The sequence below is a fragment of the Phycodurus eques genome, chromosome 18 (genome assembly GCF_024500275.1).
Source record: "Phycodurus eques isolate BA_2022a chromosome 18, UOR_Pequ_1.1, whole genome shotgun sequence".
NCBI classification, from domain to species: domain Eukaryota; kingdom Metazoa; phylum Chordata; class Actinopteri; order Syngnathiformes; family Syngnathidae; genus Phycodurus; species Phycodurus eques.
Window position 1 is genome coordinate 12,983,661 of NC_084542.1, and position 25,390 is coordinate 13,009,050.

Consider the following 25,390-nt stretch of genomic DNA (forward strand, 5'->3'; position numbering starts at 1 on the left):
TGTAGTTTTACCTCCGTTTAACTTGATAAACTAGCCAGTCTTCAGTGGCAAATCTGTGGTTATTGGTGTTTTTTTTTTAATTTTGTTGTAGCACCAGACGCTGCTGGGTGAACTCAGAGAACAGCAGGATGACATGGACCAGCTCATCAGCACAGTGGAGGACCTGCAGAGAGAACTGGATCACATTCCTGACTGTGACACAAGCCTCATCCACAGAGAGATGGAGGCGTTAAGGGCCCAATGGTTAGAGGCAAGTAACAAAAAATGTCCTAAATAATTTCAAACAAGATTTAAAAAGAAGTATTACAATTAAGGTGGTACGGTGGACAAGAGGTTAGCACCTCAAGGTTGGTCTTTCTGTGTGGAGTTTGCATGTCGTCCCCATGCTTGGATGGACTTATCTTCCTCCCACATTCCTGACCTTCAATGATGACTTTAAATTGTCCCTCGCTTTGAATGTGACTCTGAATGGCTGTTTTTGTATATGTGCCCTGTGATTTGTCCATGATCAGGCCAAGGTGTGCCGCACCTCTAGGCTAGAGTCAGCTGGCCTTGATCTTAAAAGTGCAGTTCCATGAAATCTTCCAAAATTTTCAATACGGTAACAAGAGCTTTTTATCCAAAGACCTAGCCTTAACAAGGATAGTAATATTTATTTTTCACTGACACGCCCACAGTATATGTATTATTATAGCTGCTTAGCAAAAAGTAATGCTTTTATTACAGGAAAACAAATCAACCTATCAACCTCTTGAGACACCTTTTGTTTAATCTTATTTCCCTCAGGTTTCTGAGAAAATTCAAACCAACACTGAAAGATTGGGCTACTGTGTGACCCTCTGGGATGATCTCAAGCTGATGGAGCAGGAAATGAACCAATGGACCACCGCCACCTCTATCGCTGAACTCACCAACAGTGTCACCAACCTGAGCGACAACGACACAGAGGCCTGCCTCGTCGCCTTTGAGGTCAATTCATACTATAAACATAATGTTGAAGAGTGAATAGTGGGTGTGACTTTAAGATTTATTCACTTTCATGTACAGGCTGAAATGGAGAAGAAGGAGCAGTTGCTGGACGCGCTGCATGGGAGAGTTGGGGAGCTCAAGGAGCACACTAAACTGGAGGAAACTCCCTTAAAAATGCAGGTGAATGTGCTGATAATATACTGTAAATGGATCAAAGGCTACACAAACACGTAATGTCCAGAAATGGTGGACTGGTAAATTCATGCGTCCATTATCTTCTCTAAAATTAGGTCCTGGAGTCCGAGCTGAGGAAGAAGTTGGTCCACGTTCAGGAGGTGTTCAACCAGGCCAAACACTCGCTGACCTACTTCACATTCCAGAAGCAGCGTCTGGAGGACCTCCTGTCCCAGATGACCGAGTGGCTTGAAAATGTCGAGGCTTCCTTATCGAGTCTCGATGAAGCCACCTCCCCTGACGCCATTGGTTCTATTAAGGCATGCTACCATATCATATATAGTTTGTTCTTCTGGACATTACCGGTGTTCCCAGCGATAAACAGGGGCCCACTGTATGTTATTATGTCTTCATGCTCACACAGGGTCTGCAGGGTGTCGTTGAACAGCAGAGGGCAGACATGGACTCAGCCCGAGAGGCTCTGAGCGCCTTACGCAGGTCGCATCCCTCTCAGGAGCTCTCTCGCCTCTCAGCCGACCTCACAGCTGTCGCCCAGCGCACCGAGGCGGTTGCCCAGTGTTGCGCCAAGGCCAGGGGCAGCCTGCAGGACGTGCTGCACCTCCACCTCAACCGTGAGAGAGACCACCAATACACAATTCATTATAGACCCTTTATGTACTACGACTTTTAAAGTAATCATGAAACTGCGCTTAAATCAACCAATTAATCTTACCTAATCCGTGCTGTCTGTTCACATTCGAGATTAGCATCAAATTTAGTGTTGATTTGACCCCAGAGGCACAGACTTCATTGACAATCAGTGTCTGGCACACAAGTGCACTCTCTCTGCTCTGACACACACCTGTGCCTCGCAGAGTAATGTTGCTCTTGTCACATTTGCTCTCGAGGGAGTCATTTGGGTCTGGTTGCCGGGGCAACTTTGTTAACGCGCCTACCGCTCCTACCTGCATCAGCGCCATTCTTTACCCTTCCAGTCTCTTCACTTTTCCAATACGGTGGAGTTATTAAAGCACTCCCTTTTATGTGTTTGTGTTTGTTATTTTGTCATCCCCCTCAAGCAGAGCTTTTCCAAGAATTCCACTCCTGGCTGTCGGGATTGAAGTTGGAGTTGAAAGAATGCTCAAATCAGTCAGGAGACGTTACCATCCTCACAGCAAAGTTGGAAAGACTGAAGAAGGTGGTACTGAGAGATTGTGTTGTTATTTCCTTTCTGCTGATGCTGTAGGGCTGTAGGGCAAAGTATGGTCCACGGGCCACATATGACCTGCTCTGGTCTTTAATCCTCTGAGGATTACCTGTAATATTTATTGCACTCCTGAGGTAGTGTGATGCCTCAGATTTAGTTAGATTTTGCGTTAAATCCAGCTCCTGGATTTAATTCAACCACTATAATCGCTCTTCCCTTCCCTCCTACATTTTCAGTCATCAACACAGTGGACGTCAGAAGGCGAGGGGCATCTCTCTCGGGTTTGTGAGGAGGCAGAGAGGCTCCACCTCCACCTGCCAAAAGCCGAAGCAACACAGCTCCAGGAGCACCTCTCCACCTGCCAGAGAGGATGGGGGAGCTTCCTACATGACTGTTCCCAAAGCCAACAAGACCTGGAGAAGAACATTCATCTCCTCAAAAGGTAAGGGACTAACCAATTTTCAGTGGAGCTGTTGCCAAATTAATGAATTCTTAACTCCTCTCCTCTGTAGTTTTGATGATGCTGTAGAAAATGTCAGAGAATGGCTCAAGGAGATGGAGCTCAGCCTCAACAGGGAGTCTGTTGTTGAGGCAGACAGCCAACAAGGTGCCCCTGACACCAAAGAGGAACTGGAGAGGGTGGAAAACCTCCATAAGGAGCTTTTAGCGAGACGGTATTATCATTTATTTCATAAACTACCTTTGATCATCTGTTAAGTAGTCACATATTCATGTTCTCCTTTAGAGAGACTATTGAGCGTGTCATCCAGGACGCCCAGTCCTTGTCTGAAGCAAGACGCGGGTCTGGAGGAGAGGTCCGAGTGGCGGGCCGGCTTCAGATGGAGCACCAGGCTCTGCTCAAAGCCGTTAGGGTGAGGCTGCGAGGCTGCCAGGAAAACCAGGCCTTTGGGGAGACCCTGCAGGGGGTGTGGGCCTGGTTAGAGGAGATTCAGGAGAAGCTGGGCACGGTTGATAGCACAATGGGCACCAAGGAGCAGTTGGAGCAGAGACTGGATACTGTGCAGGTAGGGATCAATGACCAAATTTGCTGCCATTTAAGCTTTTCAACACTCGAGGGCGCTGTTTCTTCACAGTCTTAACTTGCCCGACACATCAATACAAATTCTTTCAACCTGGCTGTGTTTGTTTACACAGGATATCCTGCTTTTGAAAGGGGAGGGCGAGGTCAAACTGAATATGGCGATGGGTAAGGGCGAGATGGCCCTGCGCAGCTCTGGCGCCGCCGGACAGGAAGTGGTGCACTCGCAGCTCCAGGAGGTGGAGGATGCCTGGGCCACGCTGCTTGTGACTGCCATGAGCTGCCACAGGTAACAAGTCCTGTTCAAACTACCTCTCTGCCCATGTGTATGCAATTGCAGACCCCATTAGAAGACTAAACGGTGCCTCAAATGTGGTTCATTTACAAAGTAATGTTAAAACAGGTGGGGAGGCCTCAATTGCTCCCAAATTAGTAACCAAGAGAGACAGATTTCGTCATGGTCACGGTATGTGTTTAAATCATAGGAAGTGGCACGGTGTCCTTGTGGTTTGCATGTCAGCCTTAAAGTCGAATGGTCCAAGTTCAACCCCTCCTGTGTGATGTTTGTACTGTTTTCCTCCCACTTCCCAAAGCCATGCACATAATGTTCATTGAAGATTCTTAATGTTGTTTTATTTTCATCAGTCGACTTGAGTGGACCGTGTCCCAGTGGGCTGGGTACCTGGAAAACACGACCCAACTCCGGCGCTGGATGGAGGCCGTGGAGCGGGAGGTGCACGCCTCCCTCGCCCCACAGCCGGGGCCGAGGGAGAAGGCCTCGCACCTGGAGAGACTGCGAGCCCTTCTGGCCGACATGGATGACCACCAGTTGGCGTTGTCCAGTCTGGAGGAAAAGGCTAGAGAACTCTTCAAAAAGACGGGTGATGTCGCTTTTAACCACAGCGCTCGAACGCAGCTGCAGGTGCACTTCGACGAGCTGGCAGTTTTGGTGGAGGTGCGGTGGACATTGCATCATCACTACTTAATGTCACCAAAAACATCATGTGGGCCATATTTGTGGGTTTTCTCTAGGAGAAAGTACGCCTGGCACAGAGCGTTGTGCTGGAACACCAGCAATACTTGGAGGCTGTCCGGGAGCTTACTGATTGGCTGATGATGGCAGGGGAGGAGCTACAGCTTTGGTCAGACACATCTGGAGACTCCGCCTCTATCCAGAGGAAACTACATGAAGTGAGGGTGAGATGTCCTTATAATCCTACAGAAATATGCTTTATGAGTATTGGTTTGTTTCTGTACAACCTCCTGTGTGGTACTGATGTAGAAGTGTGGAAATGTATCATTTGGTGTACCCCACCTCTTGCCTAAAGTCTGGCTGGGATCAGCTCAAGTTAGCTCCAACCCAAATAAGGAAAGGTGCTATAGAAAATGGATGGATGGCTCAATGACCCAAGAGCACCAACGCTAAATTGTCTTGTGACATTACTCAATCGCTCCACTTACAGCTTTTGCTATGGTAACTGATTGTTGAATCCTGACTTCTTAATTGGCTATTAAGGAGGACAACATATGCAGGAAATTTAAGTGGATTCAGCACAGTTAGTTCCACTGTCATACATTAAAAAATTCCTCCTGAGGCACATTTCACTACTCATAAGTTGGTTTATTAGCCCGTGAATAAAGGTAAGGGAGAGCAGTATGTCATTTAACCAAACAGGGAAATTGATTTACATTTTAATTTTCACGCTTGGATCCTAATTATCACATAATAAATTAGTGTTTGAGGAACCCTATGAAGAACCCCCCCCTGTGAAGAATGCAAACAGACACACACAACGGTGGTGTCGAATCACACACAAAGAGGAGACTATATAAATAGCATCGCTGCCTATCCTCAGGTTGTAGTTTCTGCCGCCACGGTTTCCTTAGCAACTTTGCCTCCTCTCAATCCTCAGGAGCGCGTGGAGTGTCGACTCCTCGAGGGCCGCGAGCGCCTCGGCATCGTGCGACGGACCGCGACGTGCGCGGCGGAGCACACGGCGGCGGGGGGCTGCGAAGCCATGGACCGGCAGCTGGGGGCGCTGTCCCAGGCGCTGGAGCAATGGGAGGGCGCTGCTCTGAGGGCCAGAGACGGCCTGGAGGGGGCACTTGCTTCCGCCGCCGCTTCCGAGGAAGAATACGAGCGTCTGACCTCCTGTCTGGAAGACGATTTGAAAGACCTGGACGCTCGAGTCGGGGGGTGGAGCCAGGATCTGATTCGAGCCGAGGGACAGTGCAATGGTGACGAAGCGGTGGCGGGATGGCAGCTTGCTAAGGTACTGACCTTCTTATAATAACATGGGATTCTGATAGCGTTTAGGCCAGCAGAGAAGGAAGGCCTTGTTGGCCCTGACAACTCACCACTGGGATTCATTATATGTCAGCAGTTTCCAATAATTGCATATTGTTCATGTGTTTATATTGAAATAATAATAAACTGTCATTTGGTGTTTTATTACCAAGGCAGAATTTGGGTTGGGAAAGCGGTATTAAATTGGGTAAAGGTGATTAGTGTTGTTAAATGGAATACATGCATAAACGGACACAGTTAGCAGAAAGCACATACACACACACGCACACAGACACACACACACTAAACACAAAGCACTCTGCTTTCCCCATTTGCAATTATTGTTTCCTTTTGTCAATCAGAAAAAAAACACATTAGTCTGTAAATCAGCTTTACTGAAACAACCAGACAGTGACAGCTACAATCCAATCACTTGCCCTCATTTTCTTCCCATCAGCCCCTCACCAACCCCCACAAGTTCACCTTTGCCAAGGACCTTATGTTGTCATTGACAGTTTTGATTGTCATAGCAGGATTAGTTGAAAACCTTGTGGCAGGGTGAGGGATGGGCTAAGAAAAGAAAGAAAAATACATTTCGGTGCCAAGCCAGGATTGTTTTGGATTTTTTTTCATTATCGCTGCTAATGGATGGATGTGTCACAGCATGACTAAAAGCTCAAATTGAATAGATATGGAAGACATTTGATGACATGGAATATGTTTTTGTTAACGATTTGGATAAGGATTGAGAACCAATAATGTAACATGCATGAGGAAACCTTGGAATCAATTTATGAACAGATTCATATGAAATGTGTGTGGATGTATTGATTGACTTTTGATCATGATCAGGATCCGCATCACTTTTGTAACACAGGCATACACCAAAAACATACAAATCAATTTCAATTACCTTCGCCGAAAATCCTTGGTATGGGTGTAAAAGTGAGTGAGTTTTCAAAATGGATTAGGATTGGGATTTACTGTACCTCCTAACATTTCCGAACAGACACATAATCAATTGGGTGTCTAGTTTCGGTATGATCCAAGGACAGATTCATTGACTTTTGTTCTCAGTGTGGATCCGGACTCTGGTTAGATAATTTTTTGTGTATTGTCTTGGAATGACAGAAATAGTTTTCGATGGATAAAGATGAGGAAACTGGATTCATTTGAATAAGTTGTTGAATAGTTTTCAATAGAATTTGGTGTCCAGCTTTGGTATACCCCAAGGACAAATTGATTTGCGTTGGCTCATGATCTGGATTCCTTAATCTGCATCCGGATCATTTTAGTTGCTAGGCTATAACTCAGAAAGTTGTCAATGGGTTTCACGTTGGATGCGTAGTTTTGGCGCTCATTTGATCACGCTCACTTGTTTGAACTGACGTGTGCGGTGATGACTTCCTCCGTGCTTTCTCTTCTGTCTGGCTCGCTGTGCCGCTTGCCGGATGTTTACAATTTGACTTCTCCCTCTCCGGCACGGTGTTAACACCCCCTCCTCGCGCTGCCCCCCTCAAGCCTCCTCGGCCGTGCTGTCAAAAGCACGGCGCAGAGGAGGAGTCAGTGCCTCCGACGTTCTCTCCTCCTCCAGCCTCCGTTTCCTGCCTCCTTTTTTTGAAGCAGTCCTGCATCTGTGCCGGCTGACGGCTGAATTCCACCGGGAGAGAGCGTGGAGAGGCAGAGCGAGGAGGAGTAAAACGTGTTAGAGGGAATCAGTGGTGGGATAGGAGAAGGAAGAGAGAGCGAGAGGGAGAGAGGGATGTTTATTGGTCTTACGTCAGAGCGTGAGGGAGGCTGCACATATTTCACGGGACAGGATTTTATGATCGGCCGAGTGCAGCGTGTGAGGCGCTCTGAGGAGAGCGGGAGGACGTTGCGCTCACCTCCTTCCTGCCTCTTCCTCGCGCCTTGAAGAACAGACATGCTTTTGTACGGGCTGCACTGTGAGTATGTGTGTGTGGGGATCGAGCCCTGGCGTGAATAGGAATGTGAAAGCACTTATTGACGGGTGTCATGCGCGCGCACACACGCACTGAGGCAGCTGGGCTGTTGTTTTTGTGTCGTTTAGGACATCCTGGAGGGCCTGCAAAGCGTCGAGCCGATGGCAGAGAAGTTGAAGGGTCAACTGAACGAGCTGGTGCAGTACTCCAGAGACTTGGGCTCCCAGTCCGACCGCGTCACCGCTCTCATCAAGCAACACAACAGGTGAGAAGGCAACATTTTTTTTATCGACAAGCTGTCCGTATGTTTCAAGATGTGTTTTTCTACACTGTGTGGGTGCATTTCAAGGATGAGGCTGTAGGCAAGGGAGTTCATGCTTGTGTTGTTAATGTGTAAGTGAGAGCAGCGGAATAAGAACAGATAACATCACCACAATGGAATTTTTCAGCAGAATACCAAAATCATGATGAAATAGTCAAGAAGAAATGGCAAATGTCAGTCAGCAGTTTCTTTAAAGCGGCACCAAAGTTCCCCGGTACCACTTCACAATAATTGCTCATGCATTGCTTATTAATTATGTGGTTGACGCTTTATACTTAAGACTTACGTTTTAATAAGCTGTAATAAGCCACACATTGAGCTCTATTGCTTTGCCCATTTGTTACAAGTGGTACAGGCTTATTGATTCCTCATACACCGCAAATGAATGATATTGTACCAAGCAGCAAGAGTATTTTGGTTCTGAACTTTTACAACATGGCACTCATGAAACCTGCTTAATATAGCGTGAAGTCTCTCATGGTGGTTTGAACTCCCAAGTTTTGACCTCATGAAGCATATTTTTCGAGACCAACTCCCAAGTTGAACCACTTTCCTACATTCTCCACATTGAAGGTTCCACTGCAGTGACCTCTGTTAGTCGGTGGGAGGGGGGAAAAAGAACCTGTTAATTTGAGAGTCACACATTCCAGTCCCATTGTAACACGGGAGCAACATCAGTGTGTCTAGCTCTTCCCATACACTAGCATTTGTACAAATGAAGGCCTCCTCTCCAATTCACGCCTCCTTCACCTAAACTCCTTTTTTGGAATACCCTTATTGCAATGTGCCAGTTTTTAAAACAAATACTGCACATCATTTGACCTCACGCGTGAGCATCAGAACAACAAGCAAGTGAATGACATATTCATTGCTTTTCACTTTGCACGCATTTCCATCCATCCATCCATTTTCTGAGCCGCTTCTCCTCACTAGGGTCGCGGGCGTGCTGGAGCCGATCTCAGCTGTCATCGGGCAGGAGGCGGGGTACACCATGAACTGGTTGCCAGCCAATCGCAGGGCACATCGAAACAAACAACCATTCGCACTCACAGTCATGCCTACGGGCAATTTAGAGTTTCCAATTAATGCATGTTTTTGGGATGTGGGAGGAAACCGGAGTGCCCGGAGAAAACCCACGCAGGCACGGGGAGAACATACAAACTCCACACAGGCGAGGACGGGGATTGAACCCGGGTCCTCAGAACTGTGAGGCTGACGCTCTAACCAGTCGCCCACCGTGCCGCCCACGCATTTCCAATATTGGAAATATGTGCGAGGGTCTGAAAACGTCAATATCAGCTTATCATTCGCTCTCGAGGGAGGACCGCACATGATGAGAGCATGCAGCGCACATGATGCAAAGCTGTACAACATCCTCTTTCTTTCCGTAACAAGGAATCTTTTAAGAGAGGCAACTGGGAACAGCGCAGAAGTCTGAGTGTGCAGGTTTAGTGTGCAATGTTTGTGCAAGTTTATGCCATTTAGATGATTCTGTGTGTGTGTGTGTGGCCAGCTTAAATTGTGACCTGTGTCAAGCAGACGAAGGTAAAAGTTGATGGAGCCACTAGTTGCTAAGCGACACGTTGCCTCATCTCTGCTTGTTTGTTGTGGTTGCTTTGGCCTGTGTCTCTCCTGTCATTGAGGCTAACGGCGCTCTACATGCATATTTAACCCACTCTTCGATATCCAGAATACTGTGGACATACGTTCACTGGACACCAAAATGACTCAAAGAAAGAATTCTGGCTATTGGACGATTTCTCAGGCAGCTACAGGGAAAGAGATGGGGTTATTATGCATTTTTTATTACGCATGATTATTTTTCTACACGGGCTAATGTTACTGCAGCCTTACGTAGCAATAAGCGCGAGCCAGGAAGAAAGAGTAGGTAAAAGACAGGATGTCCAAAGTTCTGGATCATTTCACACTTAAAAAAGACAAAGTGCACTGTAGCTACTGCAAAGCAGAACTGGCTTGAAAATGTACCCATTGTGGGACTAATAAAGGATAGCTTACCATATCTTACAGAACAGCACGTCACCGAGCCTACACAATTGCTTAAACTTTGTTAGCTAATTTAATATAGCTTACCACCCGTTAGTTAGAACTTACTGTAATGCCTCCACAAGTTGTCAAGGATAGACACGGCACATGGTGCACTGTTGCTTTATTGAACAAACGGCCAAATGGCCAGGCCCCGCCTTTTAAAGCCACACACATTCAAGGCACAGATACTATGATCTAGAACCTAAATGTCAAACTCAGGCCCGGGAGCCAAATTTGGCCCACGATGTAGTTTTATTTGGCCAGCAAGACCATATAAAATGTGTATTAGAGCTGGCCCGCCAGTATATAGCACATGTGCCAATAATATTACAAATCCCAGAATGCTTTGCTAGTGTGTTGGCCCATCAGTCGAGACCGGTGAGCGCCCCTTCCCTTTCTTTTGCTGTCGTTAGCAACTATGGTACCAGTCACCTCGGACAAATTTACACTTCTCCTCCACAAAAAAACGGCCGAACAAAAGATGGAAAACAGTTAACTTCCAAGACAGGTGGGAGGCAGTTCACTAAAGTAAAAGACAGACCTATTTGTCGTGTGCGGAGCAACGTGGCTGTAACAAAGAATATAACATAATTGAATTAATGTTGTTTTTTTTAATGCCCTTTATCAACTCCTAGGCAGGGACTGTTAATAGTTTGAAGTTTGGCTTTTTATTGAAGGACATTCTTATTTTTTTGGGTTGTTTTGTTGTTGGCCCTTGAAAAAAAGATTTACGTAAAAAAAAAAAGGTAGTTGGAGAGATAAATAGAAGATAGAGAGACAGAAGAATTCCTGTTATCTATTTAAATACAGTGCGATTGGCTGGCAACCAGTTCAGGGTGTACCCCGCCTCCTGCCCGATGATAGCTGGGATAGGCTCCAGCACGCCCGTGACCCGAGTGAGGAGAAGCGGCTCAGAAAATGGATGGATGGATGGATGGATGGATATTTAAATACAAAACAACAAAAATACCACTGATGTCTATTATTGCAAATTTGATTTCTCATGTGTTTATAGTATTAAAGTTTGTTTATTCCAGATTCGGTGTTGAAGCAAAATTGAAGTTTGTTGTCATATGATAAACTTTAAATATGCTCATCGCAGTGATTTTTCATTAAATATTGAGTTTGAGTTTGACCTTGTCCCGATTTTTAATTTTGGCCCACCGTGAATTTGAGTTTGACACCCCTGGTCCAGAACATGAGGATGCTGACTGTAAGTGGACAAGAATAATACCTGCACCTCACATGTACATTTTGTATTGGTGTTTTGCAAGATACATTTGTATGCGATTACTTGAATATTCAATAGGATGATGGGGAGAATAGTTCATTCTAAAAAAAATTTAATAGCCCCAACCCTGATAGGAAGTGTTTGAGAGTATGGAGAAAGTTAGTAAGACTGTGGGGAAGGTCAAAAACATTTAAAATCTATACAAATCATAACATTAATATATGATCTTTACTTGGGTTCTGGAACGTATCCCCCACAATGAACGAGTGACAACTGTACCTATAAAAAGCAAACGATGAAGTAAAGTATCTTAGCAATGAGGTCCAAATAATAAAACTGGCATCTGAGGCACAGTCTGGATTGCATCTGTTGTTTAGCGGCGGGGACAGTTTGTCACAAAAACAGATGTGCGTCTGCGCTTTCCCCACACAAGTTTACTGCTATCCACGTGAATACATAATGAGTCTCTCCTCACTCGTTTTAGAACAAACTCCCACTCTTACCTTGACCTTCCCCATTCATGCATAAACATGAGCGGGAAGCGTGTTCTTCTCCAGCCTGGACACCAAACTCAACGTGTACGTTAAGCCATGGGCGTGGCTAACTGTTACCTTGTGTTTATTTTCTGAAATAGTCTTGTTTGCCATCTGCGAGCGCAATAGAACGTGTGCCTAATATTATGGCCGGTGAGTGCTTAACACAAAAGGAAACAGTGTTAGCCTGTTTATGGTGTCAGTGTATCGTTGAAAGAATACATCCCACCCTCTATCATATAACCATCCTGTTAGCTTTCTGTTAAATATCCCTGTCATGTTGTCTTTACGTCACCCTTTTCCTCTCAGCATCATGCTGTCAGCCCTCATATTATCACCCTGGTGAACTCTTGCCCCGCTCATATGTCGCCTCTCAACCGTACCCCCAGTCCCCATCCCCCACTCTGTCCCTTTAGCCGCATTGCTTCCACTTCACCCACTTTTCCATCTCTCCACCTGCGTGCTTCTTATCTCCCAGCCACAACACCCTCCTCTATAATGTAAAGACAGTATATTATGTACACTATCTGGTCATCTGTATTGGTCTGCATCTCTTTGTTCATTTACCAAAGTTCCCTCGTCGTCTTTCGTCTTTTGTGCCGCAGTCTCAGTCTTCGCGCATCCAGGGAGTGCCAAAATAAGGAGCGCCTGTTGGAGCAGCGCTTCCGTGCTGCCCTGCGAGACTTCCAGCAGTGGTTGGTCAACGCCAAGATCTGCACCGCCAAATGTTTCGACGTGCCGCAGAGTGTGGCAGAGGCCTCCACCGCCCTGCAAAGAATACAAGTAAGACCATATCTCACACGGGATTCGACGTTATAGGTTTACCATACTATATTCTTACTAAGTAACAGAGAAATCACAATTAAAATGCTTGGTGGTGGTGCTAGCAAATACAGTTAGATTGCACATTCAACTCGTAATTTGGTGGGATTTTGTTTTCTTTTTACATGAAACGTAGGAAAATAACTTTTTCTTTTAATATAAAAACAACCCCACAAACTACCCTTAGCCATTTGCTGAAAAACTCACCTATTCACATTTTTTGGTGCTCTTTCTGTAATGCTCTCTAAAGTGCCACAAGATGGCGCCAAAGCCCTGGCATGATAGGACATTGAGGAAGTATGTTGACATCTCGACTGAGAGACAAGCTTTGTGTTTTAGGGGGCGAGCTAACTTTAGCCTGGGTTGTTAGTGCAAGTTATGGAGAGTCTTCACTGCACGTACAGTAAGTGCAGGACTGGAAGTGCACTTTTCCGAAATCAAGACATCTGTAACCAATTCATTTTTATGAGTAATGTTATCAGACGAATTTGAAATGACATTTAAGCGTTTGTGTTTGTTTTATAGTTTAAACAATTGTATAAAAATATAGGCAATTATCAACATTTTTGGGGGTGGCTATTAGCTGAGTTTCTTCCCGAGCGGGGGTTTGCTGTTCGGGAATCAACAAAAAGAATAGGAAACCCATAACTGGAAAAATGAATAAGAGGAATTCTCTTTTTTGGAAGCTCCTCTGGAAGCGTCCTCTTCTACTGTTTTACCTCTGAGAAGCTGGCAGGTGTTCACATCCTGGCAGGCTCTCTGGAGCACCACAGGGCCCCTGGCTAAGAGGCAGGTTGTTGTCTGTGAAGGTAGATGTCCCGGCATTCTCAGTAATTACCTTACTCCTAATCACCTTGCTGTGTCTGTCACAACAAGAAAGTTGGAGGCATCTATCAGCAGCCAGTCACGTGAAAATAACACAAAAAACAAACAAAAATTACATCAGTGGTATATTCTATTTTTGTCCAATTGTTACCAAGGATTTCAAAGAAGGGGTGTTAGCGTGCATCTTACTTCAGAAGTTGGTTTTAGTCAGGATGAGAGGGAATGTCACCAAGTGGATGGCAGCAGAGAAAGAGAGAGCCATGTTTTATTTATCATTGACCTGGAATGTGGAACAATGTTTCCACATGGCTGACCTCCAGGAGGGCCGGCGTGGGAGGGGTGGGCACGACGGCTGGTGGGTGGGCGGATAGCCACACTGCGTCACCCTTAATTGGTGGTGTACATTTGCACTAGCAGGGATGGAGGGTGGTAAGAAAGCGAGAAGTTAGAAGACAAAAACAACGACTGTGTGTGTGTGTGTGTGTGTGTGTGTGTGTGTGAGCGTGAGTGTTTGTGATCCGCTGACTGCACAGATGGCGGAGTGGTCCCTGCTGCGCTGCTGCCGTCGTCTGAGCTCCGAGGGAGGGGTGTTTTGTCTACGTCTGTGTGTATGTGTGTGCATGAAGGAGCTACAGTATGTTTAAAAAAAAAAAAAAGAGAACACTTGACTTCTCCTGTCTGCCCACGCCGGTCAAGTCCCGCCTTGTGCCCACGCATAAGGTATCCATAATGACTCTGACTAATTGCTGCATCTGACAGTGTCTGTCTGTCACGTGTGTGCCCGGATTGTGCTGAATTAGTTTTAGCCCCGGCAATAGACAAATACAGTACATTGAATCCCTGTTCATCACAGGGGTACCAGACCCATCCCCCATAGGTGAAAATCTGCAATGTTGAGAGATCATGTTAAAGCATATAATTTTTACCTTATCCACACGTGTTTGAAAACATTTCTGATACCTTGCCTGGGCTCAGTATCAAATTTAAACAAGGATCGTTGGAGATGGGCACTCAGAAATGAACCACACAAACACAGATTTGTTGCTAACAAAATGGCACTCTTTATTAGACCAACAAATAAGTTCACACAAAGCAAGCAGCGTATCAAGCTCTTAGAATACCATCAACTCTTACCGTATGCCAGTAGGATGGAGAGCCCACACCCTTGGTAGAGCGAGCTTTGAATACAAGCTGGGCGTTCGTACGCAACCCGCAGCAGACTCTACCAATGGTGCTTCAAGCTCCTCTCTTATACCAAAATGGCTTCGCACGTCATCCTGTTATGTTCTTTCACACAAAGCAACATGATTTCATAAAAAGGCCATTGCGCCACAGCACGAATACAGAAAAACATCATAAAGACATGTTTCATAAAAAGGCCATCGCGCCACAACACGAATACAGAAAAACATCATAAAGACATGTTATCACTTCAACACGCTTTAAACAAATTCAGACACACTTTTCAAACACACTAAAAATTTATTTGAACACACACAATTTTTTTGTTTTGTTTTTGTGCTCAGGGCAAAGCCCTAATATACAATACAGTGGACCCTGCACAGTTGCAATTCAGCTTGCTGACTCTTGTGTTTAACCTCTATTCCTCATTATTCGGGGAAACTCCTGCTTAGTCACTGTTTTTTTTTTTTTTTAACCGATCCCCTGCTTATTTTTTTTTCTTTTTCCTGAATTTTTCATTATTCATTATCAATTATAAAGAAGCATCAATTATTGGCAGATTTTTCCTATTTGCTTTTGGGCTTGGTCCCCTTTTCTCCTGTGAATAGCGGGGTTCCACTGTAGAAGTATTCACTGCAACTTTGTTGCAGTGAGCGGAGGCGCTTAATTTAGTCAGCCCATATAGCCGCCTCTAATAGGAAAGTAGGGCTTTGCCGTCATCTTGCGGCATCTATAGGAAATGATGAACCTTTTCAGGGGTGGACATCAATTACTTGCTTTTTTTTTTAAATGATGCAATGTTAATGGCTCAATAAATATGAGGCTTTTTTTGGTTTCCTGATGAGTGATGCTTTTGGAGACGCAAGGATTCCGACCGATGCCAGCGATATGTTCGTTTAAGGCCTCCTCATAGGTGTGTGTGTTCAACGGCTCCTTTTGTCTGTGTCTTGTGTGTGCCCCACAGGAGTTCTTGAGTGACAGGGAGCACGGCCAGGCCAGACTGAGTACAGTGGGAGCCAGCGGGGAGCTGCTCATGGCGGTGGTGTCCAAAGAGCGGGTTGAAGGGATCAAGGCCAAAGTGGCAAACGCCAGAGAGGACTGGAAGAGCTTGATGAATAACCTTCAGATAAGGGAGGATGCGCTCAAGGTGGGTTTTTAGTTCGCCTTTGTTTGGAATTATTAAGCCATGTTTACACCAGATGGTACAATACACTTCAGTTGGCTTGTGCTTCCACCTCAGTTTCAGTTGGATTACTCAGTGTTTGTCAATTTGTGGACCCCCAGAACACCCCTGAAAGGTTTGTTGGTGATAAAATGTGTAAGCGTTGATTAGTAGTGCTTTTGACACCATGTTCGTTTTTTTAGATGCATCTCAATATATTAGAATATCACAGTTTATTTCAGTAGTTCAATTTATAAAGTGAAACTTCTTTACTACACAGATTCATCCAATACAGGACAGTACTTTTCAGAGGGCCAATTCCTACTTACCAGTAATTTCTATATTAAAAGTAATAGATTTTTTTATATATAATATTCAAATGTCTTGATATTGTGAATTTTGGATTGAAATATTTCACTCTATGTATCTATATATAGTGTAGGAGTTTCACCTTTTAATCTGTTTTCCCTTGGTATTGTAATTCATTGAGATATACCTGGAAAAGAAACACTGGTCTAAATAATATGACATGATAGTAAAGCAGCACTCTTCCCTCGACCAATGAATTCCATCAATCAATCAAGCTTTATTTATAGAGCACTTTTCACTTACAAGTGCTTTCCTCAGTAAAAGCCAAGGTTAATAGACACACACATGCACACACGCATCGACTGGCCTTTACAGCTCGTGGCTTAAATTAAATGCCAATACAAATCTCTTCACTGTCGGAAGATTAAAAAACTACCCGGAAGCGCCATCATCGGGCTCGATAGAATTGAGTGATGAGGAATCAACAATAAGGGTAGGAAGCCCGTAACTGGAAACATGAATCAATTCCAAGGCAGTGTGAAATATGATTAACAGAACTTAAAAAACAAAGATCAAAGGGGAAACTGCAGATCGAAAACAACAAAACAAGGTGGCATCTCCTCAAATAAAAAGGAGTAAACAAAGTACAACAGTGGCGAACGTCCAACATGTGCTGTTCTTTTTCTTCTTGGCTTATAAGATGAACAAAGGCTTTGTTTGGGGAAAGCCATGTTTTGTTTTCTTCTCATTCCATTGCCATTGTCACACGGAAGTGACCATTCTCGTTGTCAACCAATCGACAGACTGTTTTAGCTCCACTCTAGGGGCTGCAGTAGGTACACTAACAGAAAGGTGCCACTAAGTAATACAGATACAGACCAGATATTTTGGTATCCAGTGGAAACACAAAACAATCTCTACTGCTTGAATACATGGCTGAAGAAGCAATGTGGTATGCTAAATATGTGGTTTGGCTTTTGACTAGAATCCAGTCATTTTCTTTTTTTTTTTTTTTTTTTCCTAGGTTGTTTATAATAGGGCATTTGATTTATTTTCGGAGCACTTCATACAACGCACTTGTCCAGCTTTTAATTTTAGTCGTGCAATTTTGCGCGGCGTGGTATTTTTCATGCTTTGTTGTTGTGTTTGATCAACTGAATTCGCAGAACTTGCGGTGTCAGATGACAGCGTTCGAGGCCAGTGCCGAGCCCCTGCAGGAGTGGCTCAACGGCGCCGAGGTCAGAGTTCAGGAGAGCAGCGCTCGGCTACACGACCTCTCGGCCAAGAAACAAGAGCGCGGCAAACTGCAGGTAATTACCCCTTCTTTAAACTGTCATACATAATTCCCAATATTGTGGTTAGTTTTTTTCAAAACAATTAATATTAAAAAGCCATTCTTGATAATAAAGTTTGGAAAGCAAAGATCTGCCCTGCTCAAGCGCACACCTTCATCATGCCGAAAATGCTGCGTATTGTTTTTGTCATGCATATTTACCTCAATAGACTACATTTTAAGATCAACAATAATGTGAAAATCCCATTAACAGCATCTGTCAGCTGCTATTATTGAAGTTCTATTGTTCCTTTTGATTCCCCCCTAAATGGACCAAAGAGCTGATTTTTCAAGGGCACCAAATACTTGTAGCTCTCCATCAGATAAGTCTCCCTAAAGTGTAATCTGAAATCAGATGGGGGAAAGAAGACCTAATTACATTTGTTGAGCACCACTGGATCAAAATAGAGCAGCGACTTGACATAATAGTCAGAAGCAAAGTCAGGGAATCTAATTAAATCCCCTTCTGTCAAAAGGCTTTTTTTTCTTGCAAGCGATAACAGAATCTGTCATGTCTGGCAGAGACACAAAAAAGCGAGGGCGTAGAGCAGTGAGAAGCGTTAAAAAGACAAAACTGACAAAGGAGGGGGAAATATATCAAGCCCTTCGCCAAGCTATCACTGTTGATATTTTTTGGTTATTTACTCTGTCGCCTTTTGTCTGGCCCGGCAACCAATTCCATGTTTCCCCTCAGCACCTCAAGTACAATACAATACATGCAGTCTAAACCCCTTTTCATCCTTGGCTTAACAGTATTTATTTTATGAAAGTTGTCTCTTCTGTCTGTCCCGGTATTAAAACATCTAAACATCAGGCACAAATTAAAATCCCCTTTGCAGCTATAAGATGTGCCACTCTTCTGGGAAGACTTTCTACATATGTGAGGAGTGTGTCTGACGTGGGATTTGTTTGGTCCATTGATTCTGGAAAGAGCGTTTATGAGATCACTGTGAAGTGGGCTGACCTGACCATCTCTGTTCTAGTTCATCCCAAAGGTGTTAAATGGGGTTGTGGTTAGGACTAGCGCTGTTCATCCAAGCATTTCTTTATGGACCTTGCTTTGTCCTCTGTGGATCAGACAAAGTCAGAAGCAAAACATTCAAATGGAACTAAGAGGTCTAATTACCCTGACTCACCTACAGGTCTGAATGTGAATGGTTGTTTTATCTATATGTGCCCTGCAATTGGCTGGCAACTCAGCTGGGGTAGGGTCTAGCTCACCCGCAACCCTAATGAAGACAAGCGCTATCGAAAATGGTTGGATTAATGTGCCTATCCGACTCGTTGTCTCCATGTGTTCTCTCCTCCTGCTCCTTGGAACCGGACATCAGAGCGTCCTGGAAGAGATGGCTAGTCGCGATGCAGAACTGGGCCGCCTCAGGGAGAGAGCTCACGGACTCTGGGAGGGTCAGGCCGCCGGCAAGGGCTTCGTCCACCGAGTGTCCCAGCTGTCTGCGCAGTACTTGGCTCTCAGCAACTTGACCAAGGTAACGTGTTCTGTCATTTCTTGCTGATTTTCTTTTGTCGTGTACTTTCCTCTTGGGTGATTTGTCTGGGTATGCCATCCTCTCCACTCCATCTCCAAAAAGGTCCTTGTGTCTGCAGCCTTATCAGCACGATAAAAGCCATAGGCTGTGTTAGCTTGATCCTAAAATGTCAAACATGTGAAATCTGCAAGTGCGGCAGCAGCTGACCTTTTTCGAGCCCTTATTAAATGTGTCGACTGTATCACCTACTGCATGTGATGAATTAGATTGAGAGCAAAAGACTGCGATGGCTGCCAATGTACCAACAGGACAAGCAGAGTGTTTTAAGATTTTTTTTTTTAATTTTTTTATTATTTTTTTTTAATTGGTCAAGGAATTATTTCAAACTGTCGATTATTATTCCAGCCCTGCTTTGCTCCATCATACAATGATGCACAGATGAACTATGTATGAAGGATGACTGCAGACAAAATGAATCGTTTTTGGGTGGTAGTATGGTGGGTAAGGAGGTCTTTTGAAGAGGAAAAGCAACATAACTGCATTGTGTTTGATTTCTGTGGAATTCTCTCCAGGACAAGGCCTCCAGGATTGAGCGAGTGGTAGGCGAGCATCGCCTCTTCTCTGAGGGTCTTAAAGAGCTCCAGGAATGGGTGTGCGAGGCCCAGAGGGTCCTTGGCACCTGCACTTCCACCACCTCTGATAAAGCTGAGCTAGAGGACAGGATGTTACAGCTTGAGGTTGGCGAAAAGAAAGCAACTGCTACAAAGGCTACTTAAAAACCTCAAAGAGATATCATTTGATTGATTGTTTCTCCTTGTTTGCAGGCCTTGCTTGCTGCCCGCCAAGAGCGGGAGATCCAACTAAAGATGCTGCTTACCAGGGGTGAAGCCGTTCAGAGAAACACGTCGGCCGAGGGCGTCCCGGTGATCCGCAAACAGATCCAGGACCTCAAGGATTCGTGGGACTCCCTGCTCTCTGCTTCTATCAAGTGCAAGAGGTTGTGAGCCTGTTGACTAGTTTCACATACAGTTAAAGTGTTCCCCCGCTATATCGCGGTTGACCTACCGCGGCACCTGTAGTTTGCAGTTTCTTTGGGGAACCTTGCCTATTCAACTTGTCTATTGTGGAAAGCCCCGCTAAATCATGGAAACATGACTGTATGCATACTTACTGTAATGCCTTCACATGTGTGAAAGGAAAGCTACAGTTGCCAACGGTCTCCCTATATAATACATACATACCAATTTACACCTATAGCGTGTCGGTCTGGAACTTACCCCTCGTGATGAATGTGGTTTCACTAATCTTTAATTTGTGTTTATTCCTGTGCTTTAACATCGCTTTTTGTCATGAACAGCCAGCTGGAGGGCGCCTTGTCACAGTGGACCAGCTACCAGGAAGACGTGGGTCAGTTTGTTCTCTGGATGGACCGCGTCGACGAAACACTGAGTTGCTCACACAGACAGTACTCGGAGATGAGAGACAAGACTGCAAACCTGGGAAAGACTAAGGTACGAAGCAATTTCCAACAACTATGAAACAAAAAAATACCGTACTTGTATTTTTACTATTTGTAGCCTTTTATATAGGGTAAGGAATCATATTTAATTACTGAAGTCACTATACACAACAGAACCCTCTAATTCCTGCCAACGAATCAGAAAGACCGTTTGATAATGAATATAATTATAATTAGATGAGTAAAACACATATTACACTGCCATGTAATATAGGAATTATATGGGTTATAAAATATTAATTACATATATTTTTAGACTTATTATTAATGGGATACATACATATCAAAATTATATAGCAAAAAGTTGCAAAAATAAAAACTAAATTATTGTTATATTTTGATATATGAACATGTAATATATTTAAGTCTAAATATATTTTTTGCTTTTGAATATTAATAGTTTTCTGAGTTCACAACTAAGAATTTCCATGTATTTCAGCTGTGTTTTTGTGAATACGGCATATATTACCACATCCATCGGCTGTAACCTGCCTCACATTCTCCTCAACCTGTTGTGTGTGCGTGTGCGTGCATGTGCGTGCGTGTGTATATATACATATATATACATATATATATATATATATATATATATATATATATTGTTTTTGTTTTTTTTGTAACTCAGGGGCGGTGGGGTCGGTGTCCCGACAATGAATAAATGTTCATGTGTGTTCATTCCAGCTTCTGTATGAAGAAGTGCTGAGTCACAGTTGTCCTCTGGAGACCATAGCAACAAAGGGGGCCAACATGGCGGAACACTGCAGCACGCAGCAGGAAGTGAATCAGCTCAAGAGCAGATACATCACACTGGAAGAAAAGGCCAGCGTATGTGAAGGTGTTTGCTGTCCACTGCTTTTGTAATTTGGAATGATCACCTCCTATTTTTGCATTTGTTTTTGTTTTCTACAGAATGCAGTCAATAAGGCCAAGGGGCTGGTTCTGATCCACCAGGAGTATCAGCAAGGACTGCATGTGTTTGAAGATTGGCTGGAGCGGGACCAATCCACTCTGATGTCGCTGTCCCATCCCGAAGGGAATGTGGATATACTTGAGCGAACACTGAAACAGCTTCAGGTATTCATACTGAACCTCAATAACCTGAATATATTCCAGACCCACCCACAATAGGTGAAAATGTTATTAAGAGAGACTTATTTCGTAGTTTAACTCCTCCCAGATGCTTTAAACAAATTTAAACTTATTACAAAACACTTTTTAAACGCATTGTAAACATACTTGAACACACATAGGAAAAGTACAAGCATAAAAGTAGCAGGCGAACACCGTTTTGTTTGTTTTACTCTTCTGTTCCTCATAGATTCTACAGGAGCGCTGCGCAGACGGCCAGTCATTGTTGTCGTCAGTGCTGACCAGCAGAGAGCGGGTCATCCTTTGGGGCGTACCCCAGATTGAGGACAGAGCCCTTGACACGGCGCAGCGGGAGTGGGGGGCCTATCAGGGCCACCTGAAGGAGACCCAGACCCAGCTGATCTCCACACTGACCAGACTAAGAGAAATGAGCCAGAAGTTCCTCACCTTGGCTCACTGGCTTGAGGAAATGGAGAAGGAGGCTGACTTGAGGACTCACCGGAGGTCAGACAGAAGCACTAAGGAGACTCAGCTGAAGCGACTCAAGGTTAGAATTTTGAGTTCCTGGATCCATTAAAGAGGCGATCACATTGCAAAGGTTTCGAAGCTCCACTGTGATATGCTCTCCTATGTGTTGCTTGTGAACAGTTGTGTCTTGAAACGGTGCTGATACGGCAAGACGAAGTGGACGGCCTCTCGTCTCTGGCCCAGCAGGCTTTGGAAGAAACCGACATCAGCGGTCGCGTTAGCGTCACGGCAACCCAGCTCACTGCACGCTACCACTCCCTGCTGCTCAGCATACAGGTGCTGTCGTCCTTCGGAATCTCCTTTGATTTTGATGGAATTATGACTTCATGTGGATGAATCATTCAAAAAAAAAACTATAATAACAGCTTGGAAATTAATTCACCTGCAGATGTCTTATTTCTCATGAGGCATCTGTTAATATTAATTTGACTTACTTGCTTACTTTTAAGGTACTAGCATTTTAATGTTCTTTTTGTTTTTTTTAATGAATCCAAACTGTTCTAACACAGTACATCTGCTTGGCATCTCATAATGATATAATGAAAGTGTTTTTTATGTTTGTGCAAACCGCAAGTGTATTGATTCATCAAAACTCGTCTTGGCCAGCTTGCAAATGTTGTAAGACAAAACAAATATGTCGCAATCTAACACACGGACACGCAGACGTCTGTCAAAGGACGAAGCGTAATATAGTACTGAGGTAAATAAAACCAGTAAAGTGTAAAAATAATCTGTACGCTGTTCAACTACCCATTTATTTATAGAATATTTTTTTTCAATTATTACATTTTTGTTTTTTAACATGGTAAGAATGGCAGTTAGAAATAAGTACCGTAACTGTCACCATCATAAAACCTGCATTAACTGTACAGGCAATTAAGTAGGGATTATACATTCTGAGCTGCCAAATGTAAAAAAGAAGTTAACCACTGTTAGTACTGAAATGCATAAAAATGTACTTTGAAGACATGCACATTTAGAAGCATATTTTTTTCTCTCATGGGCGTTTTCAGTCTCCACAGTATAGAGGGGTCCTTGTTTACAATGGTCTTCATACGTGTTTTTAATGTTACGAACGGCACGCAATGAATTGGTTTGCGCAGTGGCGTGAGAAAACATCATCACGGAGCACAAGAAGTGAAATTTGTGTATTGTTTTTAAGACAGCTTTTTTTATTGCACGTTTATTCTCTCACCGTGGACTTTATTCCATCGGGTGTTTGGACTTTGTCTAAAGTGAACCATTGAAGCAGTCTGTGTCCTCTGATCCAGCCTCTCCATTTGTTGCCTGCTCCATTTTTGGGGGGTCTTTAAAGGAAAAATCGATGGGGCTCGTCTATTGTGGGCCCAATGAGACAATCTCACACCCAGCACCGTGAGTGGAAAAGCTATCCTCACACCTCATTGATTTTTACACCTTCAGTGACAGCCCTTTCCAAAACTTGCCACAGCTTATATCGGCTTCACACACAACGCATGACATCCCTGTGATCTTACGCACCCTAGTAATTATCCCATGTGAAGTGGGCTGAGGTGAGGGGCTGTTACCTCCCTCTCGGGAAAGGTGTGCACTCAGCAGTATCAGCTAATTTGAGCTACTCACCACAGGATTTTGGACATGGAGTGAATAATGTGTCCAAGCTGCACAGAAACCCTCTCTATCCTCACAGTGGTATTGACTCAAAATCTCAGTCAAGTGGATAATGCAACCCCCCCATAACCCCCACCCCCCAACTCCCTCCCTTGTGCAGATGAAACGGGGGGTGGGGAAAAGAATATTTTCTGTTTTGATGGCTGCTCACAGAGCTTTTGGTCCTTGGTGGTTACAGCCTGCTGGGGCACAACTTTAAAAGAGGAGCTAGGCCTTTGAGTCTGCCAAACACTAACAGAAACAACCTAAAGGCTGCTGTTGTTGACGATTACATGGGAAATAGATAGCACAACATAGCGAATAAAAGCTGCCTTGAAATGATGATGGATTCATGCATAAAAGTGAATTTATTATAAGGACGCCAAATGTTGACGCAACCCTATCGATTTCTCAAGTGCTTACATTTGTTTAAATCTGCTTTTCATTGACGCTCTGACAGGAGAGCATCAAGCAACTGCAGGAGGAGCTGAAGAGTATACAGGAGGCCGAAAACCTTTGCGTGTCCTTCACCGAGTGGCTCAGCTCCACCCAGAAAAGCTTCACAGAAGTAACCGACACGTCGGAGCCTCTGGACCGCAACACACTTGAAAAAAAGCTGAAGAAATTAGAGGTCTGCTCTAATTAACTATACACGTGTGCATGTGGGGGCTGGAGCTTAATTAACACCTGTCATTTTATCTTACACATCATATGAGTGTGAGGTATGGTTCTTCTCCAAGATTTTAGAGTGCCTCGTTGTCGGCCTTAAGTGCGCGCATGTCAAGCAGAGAAAGAGTGAGGAGGTCGGTGGCAATTTTAGGAAAGTCTGTTTTTACTGCAAGCATTTGGACAGGAGCTTTGCTCAGGTCTGGCTGCTTTGGAGCACCTCATTGTTGCGCCGTGGAAAAGCCCCACAAGGCTAGAGTGAATATATTTTTGCAGTCAAACGTAGTTATTTGTAGGCATAAGAAAGATGCCAGATGAAGTAGCATCTATTTGTCCAGGTTGTAGTACTGACATTTGATCGGCAGTTGACAGTTGAGCGGGGCATGGTTGCAGTACATTCAGTGGATACGCCCACAGTGTTTGAGAATGGAGAGAGTGGCTTGATTTTTCACGAATTTTGAAGCCTCACTTTCTATACTTTATTTCCATCCATCCATTTTCGGAGCCGCTTCTCCTCACTAGGGTCGCGGGCGTGCTGGAGCCTATTCCAGCTAACATCGGGTAGGAGGCGGGGTACACCCTGAACCGGTTGCAAGCCAATCGCAGGGCACATACAAACAAACAACCATTCGCACTCACAGTCACACCTACGGGCAATTTAGAGTTGTCAATTAACCTACCATGCATGTTTTTGTTGATGTGGGAGGAAACCGGAGTGCCTGGAGAAAACCCACACAGGCACGGGGAAAACATGCAAACTCCACACAGGCGGGGCCGGGAATTGCACCCCGGTCCTCAGAACTGTGAGGCAGACGCTCTAACCAGGCGTCCACCGTGCCACTTTATTTTTGTATTTTTTTTTTAATCATTCCAATAGTGCAGGGTTGTAACTTCACTATTCTGTGTTGTGTGTCACATGACATACTGTATTTATTTCCACTTTGACTTTGATCTCACGGTTGGACACAATTAAGTATATGTTACTCCTTTTGTGCATATTCTGCAGCTTCTCAAGCTGTAATGTTCAATGTGTAGGTGGCTTTTGGATTTAAAAAACTGAGTTATCAAATCCTTAGTGGAAAGATTTT

At 44.4% G+C, this 25,390-nt stretch overlaps 1 protein-coding gene across 19 annotated transcripts in view; it reads left to right on the forward strand.

Annotated features, from left to right (window-relative positions):
• Nucleotides 1–25,390, forward strand: part of syne1a (spectrin repeat containing, nuclear envelope 1a) — a 141,143-nt gene that overhangs the window by 51,064 nt on the left and 64,689 nt on the right. For 14 of the 19 annotated variants that reach the window (XM_061703709.1, XM_061703711.1, XM_061703702.1 and 11 more), the window contains 26 exons: nt 92–250; nt 787–969; nt 1,048–1,149; nt 1,260–1,463; nt 1,568–1,775; nt 2,226–2,341; nt 2,587–2,792; nt 2,863–3,024; nt 3,096–3,375; nt 3,506–3,678; nt 4,035–4,344; nt 4,422–4,586; nt 5,303–5,662; nt 7,748–7,884; nt 12,357–12,534; nt 15,545–15,727; nt 17,218–17,361; nt 18,716–18,871; nt 19,444–19,608; nt 19,696–19,868; nt 20,229–20,382; nt 21,072–21,215; nt 21,300–21,464; nt 21,709–22,026; nt 22,128–22,283; nt 24,097–24,267. In XM_061703709.1, the coding sequence (XP_061559693.1) occupies nt 92–250; nt 787–969; nt 1,048–1,149; nt 1,260–1,463; nt 1,568–1,775; nt 2,226–2,341; nt 2,587–2,792; nt 2,863–3,024; nt 3,096–3,375; nt 3,506–3,678; nt 4,035–4,344; nt 4,422–4,586; nt 5,303–5,662; nt 7,748–7,884; nt 12,357–12,534; nt 15,545–15,727; nt 17,218–17,361; nt 18,716–18,871; nt 19,444–19,608; nt 19,696–19,868; nt 20,229–20,382; nt 21,072–21,215; nt 21,300–21,464; nt 21,709–22,026; nt 22,128–22,283; nt 24,097–24,267 (4,872 nt within the window). The other 5 variants (XM_061703703.1, XM_061703706.1, XM_061703717.1 and 2 more) reach the window with 5 other exon arrangements.